Raw genomic sequence first — 7,859 nt, 5'->3', positions numbered from 1 at the left:
TGATTCACTGCAATTTGACAGCCTCCCACACAGGTGAGAGCACTTACTAGATCCTCCAGTCCAGCTGCATTTGCTCCTGTGCCAAGAAGGGAAAAAGAAAAAATAATAGAAAAGAGCCAAGAGGAGGCAATACACAAGCCAGAAACAGACACCGTGAACCTGGTTGGATAGACCAGGGGGTCAGTGACGGCAATGTACCTGTCCAGAGAGATAAAGCACAAGTGGTAGATGGAAGCGTAACAGAATGAGCCTTCAAAACTAGAGTGGAGTTGACAATAACGCTGCCCAAAGTACCAGCAGCTCTCCACAGACCTCACTGTGCTGAAGGGCATCACAGTCACTCCCACCAAGAAGTCAGCACAGGCCAGAGAAGCAATCAGGAAGTTGGTAGGAGAATGCAGCTGCTTGAAGTGGAGAATGGAAATCATCACCAGGAGATTTCCAAATACAGCCAGCACAGCTCCAAAGCTGAACACTGTGTACAGGATGAGGCGGGGAGCTGGTGAGTAGGGGTTTTTCACACAGGATCCATTCAGGTGCTCGTAGCAGAGCTGCACAGCTGCAGCAGAAGGAGACACACTGCTCATGATTCTCCGATTTGATACCTGGGAACCTGTCACCCTCTGTGGCCCAGGATGTCATTCCAGTTTTCAAAATGTCCTTAAAGAAAAGATAAATACAATGTCAGTGGTTACCAGCACATTCTGTCTTTGCTTCCTTGTAAGTGCAAATCTTTACTTACATGTTTAGAAAGTGATTCATATCCTCATCTTGTAAATGATTCACTTCTAAATGAATAAGCAGTTAATTTTCATTGTTACATAAAATGCTGTCTATTTAAGTTTTTAAAAAACTTCCTGCATTACCTTGTTCTTCACTTCAGAGGAGAGTTTGTCTTCAAGAAACTATTACATGATGCATGTCCGAATGCCACATTTTATTAGCATTATTTTCCTAATTTATCAGAGCAATGATAATGCCCCAAACACTCTCTCCCCTCAGGAACATAGTTCCATAATTTCAATCCCCAAAGCTCTTAAGATTGAATCCCCACAAGTGCAAGGTGTTTAGAAAGAAAGAATTAAATAACAATTATGTTTATGGTAAACTAAGCTTATGTCCTATAATTTCCTAATGTCATTTGACCTTTGCATGAAATATAATACTGCCTAGTCTTTAAAACCTTTGAGCAGAAATTGAAAGTCGTATTATTTATTGTTATTAGTTACTGCCTTTTCATTCTTGTTAGAATCATTTATGATTTCTGTGTTGAATGTCACTAGAACTCTTCCAAATAAGTCCTTTCTCCCTTCCAGTATCAGTTTGTGTTAAAGGAAAAAAAAATAGAATCCTATATTAAACAGTGGAATGCTTCAGGTTTAACTTTAATAACTCAGATTTAGAAAAGAGGAGGAGTAGAGGACAAAATGTTTGCCTCATGAAACAACCAAGGAAGTGCAAGTACAAATAAAACATTGTTCCTGCTAATATTTTCCTTGTAATGGGAACTATATGGAAGATATTTTAAAAAATAAATTGTTGAAAGAACTCTTGGAATGTGAGCATTCCTATATTATGCTCCATGTTTTACCATTGACAAATTTCCACTTCCTTTTAATGTTCTAGAATAGATCAGCTTATGTTTCAAAACAATGTTTTCTGATGAGTGACTTCTATGTGGTGTGCTCAGTTGCTCAGTCATGTTCAACTCTTTGCAATCCCATGGACTGTAGTCTACCAGGCTTCTCTGTCCATGAAATTTTACAGAAAATAATACTGGAGCAGATTACTATTTCCTACTCCAGGAGATTTTCCCAACCCAGGGATCAAACCCATATCTCTTGCCTATCCTGCATTGGCAGGCAGATTCTTTACCACTGTGCCACCTGGGAAGCACTCAGTGACTTATACTTATGTTGAAAAATCAGCTTTTTAATATTGAGGCAAAAAATATTTGAAAAGTTTACATTTTTAGTATGTACTGACTGATGACATGATAAATGTATCCACCCTTGTATTCACAATCAAGAAAGGAAGCAACATCCTGTATTTCTCCTCAGGCCCTTTTATACTTAATCTCACCCCACATATCCCTTCTCCTATCCTGGGGAACCAGTGATCACCCTTCTATGGCTAGGGATTAATTTCTGAGGCCTAAAAATCTTGTGTCAAAAACGTCACACAGTTTGTCTTCTTTTCTGTCTGGCTTATTTTACTCAGCTCAGTGTCTGTGAGTTTCACCCATGTCTGAGAACATTTGCAGCTCATTCCAAGTTATTGCTAAATGGAATTCCATTGTCTGAATTCAATTGCCTTCCAGTTATTTTATCCATCTACCAGTTGATAGATATTTAGACTGTTCATCTTGGGACTGTCATATTGGGAAGTGTATGTTTAACTCTGTAAGGAAGTACACATTTTCTAAGGTAGCTGGACCATTTTATGCTCTCACCAGCAAGCTATGAGTGTTTCAGTTTGCTTGAAATCTTTCCTTCCTCCTGGCGGATTGCCTATCACCTTATAGGATTTTTAAATACATTAGAGCTTATCCATTATATTTATTTTACTTCTCTTAACTCTATGTGAGAGGCTAACATGTGGACAAGTAATGACAACTCAATGTGGTGATGGCTCCGATAAAGAGTTCAGTGGTCATCACAATGAAGCAAGGGAATTGTATTCACAGGTAATTTTACCAAGAAGGTAACTTTAAATATAGGTCGAGAGGATCCAGGAGATATTTAAGGTAAAAACAGACAGGGGTTTTCCAGGCCGAGAGCGCAGTGTGTTTCGAGGCTCCGAGATGGGGGAGGGACGCATTCGCAAGGCTGAGAGCGGCTGAAGAGCAGGCGCAGTGTGGGGACCGGCGTGAACTCAAGGAGACCTGCGCACAACCTGACCCCACCTCCCTCATTTTGCCAAGCTATTTGGATTTCTGCAGAGATGAAGGGTTAGGAAGCGAGAGGACATGAAATACCCGTGGTGACAGATAAAAATCTTCACTTCACCTGCTCAGGGATGCTAGATAGGATTTATGTTTTTCTGCAATACTCTTAAATCTACTTAGAGCCTCACACTGCACCTGGTACAAGAAAAAAAAAATCTCAATAAATATAGGGATTCTGCTCCTTTATCCCCAGAGTGGCATCCATGTTCAGAAAGCTCAGTCTCACAGTATCCGTGGGTGTTTTTTGAGGTCTGTCTATTGCAGAATGCGTTTTCCTACCTCTAAGGAGCTGACTTGGCAGCATCTTCGCCTTCCCTGAGGGCTCCTTCCAGCCCCGCTGGGAGGTTATGTCGTCTCTCAAAAATATGTGCATCTATTCAACACATCTACTGTGCATGTTTATCACTTTTCAAAAATGACCTAAAGAGTAGAAATAAAGCACAAGTGGAACATGGAAACATAACTCTTGGTAGCTTCCATCGCTCTTGAGTACAGCACATAATTAATACAGAGAAGAGTCAGAGCATTAAAGATCTACTGAAAGAAACCATTAAAAATACTTTTAAAATATTAAGATATAAATCCTGAGATACTTAAATCTCTTTAAGATGCAGTTTCTAAAATATACCAATGTACCTACAATTTAGTTTCATTAGATAAGACAAAAATATACCAAAGATATATGCCCAAATGTTAGTCCACCAAAATAAAACAAGCAAGCACACAGATAAAACTAACTTCAACGCTTAGAGAAAAATAGAGATGTGCATTGTTAACATCAATTTTAATATATTTATTTTATCACAAACATTAACATTTTAAAGATAAATTACAAAGTAAATCCCCCCATACACAGACACTGTCTATTATACACAAAGGTACATTTTGTAAAAGTGTAATATGGGGGCCTATTATACGTTGCTTTATAATTTAGGTCAGATTTTTAGCTTTTGTTTTCTTTTGATTTTAGTCAAAAAAGTATATTGAGGTTTTCTTTCCTTGTCAATTGCTATTTTTAATAGTCAGTTGTGCTTTTTAATGGTTTCATAACATCTCATTTCAAAGGTAGAGCATTTAATTTACACCATATGAATCCTAGTCTATTGTAATTAGCAATGGGGAGATATACAATGACTGTCCTTGTCACATTTCCTTCCTTGCCTGACTCTCTTCATATGCTTGTTTGCCAGAAACAGAACTACAGAGGCATGTGACATGTGTGATTTGAAATTTTACATAAATATCTTAATTCCCCTCTAAAAGAAAATGCTACATTATGTTTTTCGTAGTAGTTTATGAAAGCGCTCAACTTTCAGCAGAGTACTCAACTTCTCATACTCTGATTAATCTGCTATTAATGATCCAGTGTTGTCAAATATGAGACACAAACTGTAAGATTTTAATTAATTTTAAAATTATGTGTACATTTGACATTTTAATGTATTTATTAACCATACCTCTGTAAAATTTCGTGTTTATGTTTAGTGGCATATTCAACTCCATCTTAATGTTTTGTAAATTCTTTTTATATTTTTAAATCTACTAATACTTCATCCTGTTTGCTGCTAATAGCTTTTCCAAGTTTGTATTTCTTTAACGTGCCTTTCTTTCACTTTGAAGTTGAAAAATTTAAATTTAGTGCATGAATCTATATTCTGTCATGATTCCACCAATAAATTATAAAAACTATGTTTTCTTCTAGTTTTTTAATATCTCAGATAAATCAGTTTTGATTTCATAAAATACATGAAGCAAGATCATTAAGAGTTTTTCCAAAAAGTTTTATACCACATTAACATTTCTAAATTATCCATTTTTCAATAACATAAATAGTAGTGTTATTTTTATCATGAGTAACTATAAACTCCAAATAGTACTTATAGGGGGAAAAATAAAAGACAATTGCCCTCCATCATGAGCTGGAAGGTAAAAGCAACAAACTTCATGAAATGAGAAAATTGTTACATAAAATAAACTACTATTACAGTACACATATTGCTCATGGGTATTCCTACCTTTACAAAATATCTCCTAAAATATAAAATATGAATCTCATCCTGGATCTGTACTAGCTGATGGATATGGCTCAGAGATCTTTAGGAGCTCCAGAAAGACTGGACCCCAAGAATCAATTTGCTAAAAATAAAAGCAAACTAAACTGAGTTCTGGGGTTGCAAACAGTCGGGCACGACTGAGCGACTGAACTGAACTGAAACTGAGTTCACAGAAAGACATTCACAGAGAACTTGGAAGAAACATTTGAAAATGAAAAAAGAAAAAGTTAAGCTTGGTAGGAAAGGTAAAAGAATAACAGGGACTTGAAAGAGAAAAATAACAACTGATAGAGCAGGACAGTGTAAAGATGCGAGGAAACTAGAAATTACGACCACTGTGTCAACCACTAGTAAGTGATATGTTTTTGTCAAATGTTCAAAGGATGTTCACTTCTCAAAAAATAACAGTATAAACTGATGCTGCTGAAATTGAGGTACTGTTTTTCCTCCCCAGTTTAGTGGATCATTTTCAAGCACTATATTTCATATAACAATTATTTAGAATTTTTCAATATATCACTAGGTCACTGTTAAATTTTTCAAATCATCACTATGAAACTTGTTTTAGAATTTAGTTTTGATTGATGAAATGTCCTTTAATATTTCCAGTTTAATAAGTCCTATTACTCTTTTAAACCAAAGGAAAATGAGGCATAAATCAAAGGATTTAGAGCCAGTTATAGTAACTGAATGAGCAAAATATCTCATAAGCATATTAAATGCTATGAAACTCAAAAAAGAATCAATGAATGAATCGATTACATTGAGAAATCATGAGACCAAAAATACTAAGCTGTGATGTCCAGGGTTTTAGCCACTTTTCTCTGTGTCTTAGCCACTCTGTTCTTGCAATTCTCTGGTAACAATTTTACTTTCTAGTAATGTTTAAATCTTTTTATTCTGTTTTCCAATCACAAGAATAGTATTTCTGTACTGAAGAATCTTAACAAAGCCAGGTGTGAAAAACAATAGAAATCCTGCCAATATGCAGAACTGGTTTAAACAAGTTGACAATCACTTATCAAGCAGAGGGCAGTTACTTATCCCTCCATCCTATCATCTTTGGCATCTGTGTACAATTTGGCACCACTGTAGGCCAGAGACAGGATACAGAAGATGCTGGAGTCAATTTCTCAGACAGACACCAGTGCAGACCTTAAGCATAATAGATTTAACTGAAACCCAAAAGTTTCCTGGGAATATGAGCTAAGCAGACAATAGGGGCGGGGGGAGGCAACAACCTTGTGAAAGTTAATCACAGAGAAATTTCTGAGGAGCTGGAAATAAGTAGACCACTTTGTAAAAGAAAGACAAAGGAGATCAGAGACGACTGAATGTTTACAGGATACAAAAGGAATGGTTAATGGAATAAAAAGGTGTGTGGCGGGGGAGTGGACTGTCTGCAGAGAGTGGGCTACTGTGAGTTCTGCAGTAGTTAACAAATAAGGGAGTTAACATTTACAATTGGAGAAGGAAATGGCAACCCACTCCAGGGTTCTTGCCTGGAGAATCCCAGGGACAGCAGAGCCTGGTGGGCTGCCGTCTGTGGGGTTGCACAGAGTCGGACACCACTGAAGCGACTTGGCAGCAGCAGCAGCAGCAGTCAAATAAATATTTTGGAGAAGCAAAGGGACGTGCACATCCTAATAAGACTGAAATACAAGGGCGTATCCAGTTAAACTGAAAAAGCCATTTGTTTTCTTTCATGAAAAGTCTTACTTGATTTTCTAAAACTCATTTCATTTGGAAAAGGTAAAGATATCATCAACCTCCTCAACCCAATGGCTTACATTTGTTCAGAGAATAAATTCATGCTCCCAGAACTATCCTTGAAAACCTGACCACTCACAATGACTTTGATGGCTTTCCTAAACCAAGGGTAAAATAAAGCATAGATCAAGGGGTTCATGGCTGAGTTGTAATAAGCACACCAACAGCAAATCTCATAAATATAGGCCGGGGTTATAAAGCCCATAAAGGCATCAATTAATGAGTCAATACTGTATGGTAACCATGAAATCATGAATGCTATGACCGTGATACCCAGGGTTTTAGCTGCTTTTCTCTCTCTCTTGGCTACTCTGGATTTGTAACTGTCTGAGGATGACTCTGTTTTGCTACCAGTATTTTCAATCTTTTTAGCCTGTTGTCTGGCCACAAGAAAAATATTACTGTAGAGAATTATCATGACAAGGGTAGGTATAAAGAAGGACAGAAAATCTATCAATACCCAGTTTTGATTTACAACCATCTGACAGCCTCCTACACAGTTGAGTGCACTAGACAGTTCCTCTAGCCCATTCTCATTGGCACCCGTGTAGAACATGGCACCACTGTAAGTAATGGGCAGGATCCAGGCGATGCTGATGCATATCCCTGACACAGACACCGTGAACTTGGTGGGATAGACCAGAGGGTCAGTAACAGCAATGTACCTGTCGATAGAGATGAAGGACAGGTGGAAGAGAGAAGAGTAACAGAATGCTGCGTCAAAGCATGTGTGAAAAGTGCAGAAAGTTCGCCCAAAGTACCAGCAGCTCTCCACGGACCTGACCATGCTGAAGGGCATCACAGTCAGTCCCACCAGAAAGTCTGCACAGGCCAGAGAGGCGATGAGAAAATTGGTTGGTGAGTGCAGCTGCTTGAAATGAAGGATGGCAGTCATCACCAGGAGGTTTCCAAACACGGCCAGGACAGCCCCAAAGCCATACACCATATACAGAATCACGCGGGATGCAGGTGAGTAGGGGGTTTTCACACAGGATCCACTCAGCTGCTCGTAGCAGAGCTGCACAGCTGCAGTGGGAGACGAGTTGCTGCTCATGATCTGTCCTTTACACTCAAAGAATTCTGTCCTT

The 7,859-nt window shown here is 38.2% G+C and overlaps 2 protein-coding genes across 2 annotated transcripts; both read right to left on the bottom strand.

Moving 5' to 3' along the window:
* Positions 1-8: 8 nt before the first annotated feature.
* On the bottom strand, positions 9-587 carry LOC120859479 (trace amine-associated receptor 7a-like; the record flags this gene model as incomplete). Its single annotated transcript, XM_040235574.1, has 1 exon — positions 9-587. A coding segment is annotated over exon 1 (579 nt), but the record flags the coding sequence as incomplete, so codon positions are not given.
* A 6,200-nt stretch (positions 588-6,787) lies between these two features.
* On the bottom strand, positions 6,788-7,825 carry LOC120859480 (trace amine-associated receptor 6-like). The gene has a single exon (XM_040235575.1). It carries the CDS (start codon positions 7,823-7,825, stop codon positions 6,788-6,790), a length of 1,038 nt encoding a protein of 345 aa, XP_040091509.1.
* Between the last annotated feature and the right edge of the window lie 34 nt (positions 7,826-7,859).

The sequence above is a fragment of the Oryx dammah genome, unplaced genomic scaffold, assembly GCF_014754425.2.
Source record: "Oryx dammah isolate SB20612 unplaced genomic scaffold, SCBI_Odam_1.1 HiC_scaffold_1190, whole genome shotgun sequence".
Taxonomy (NCBI): Eukaryota; Metazoa; Chordata; class Mammalia; order Artiodactyla; family Bovidae; genus Oryx; species Oryx dammah.
Note: the sequence above shows the minus strand (reverse complement) of the source record. Positions and strands in the feature narration are given on the sequence as shown.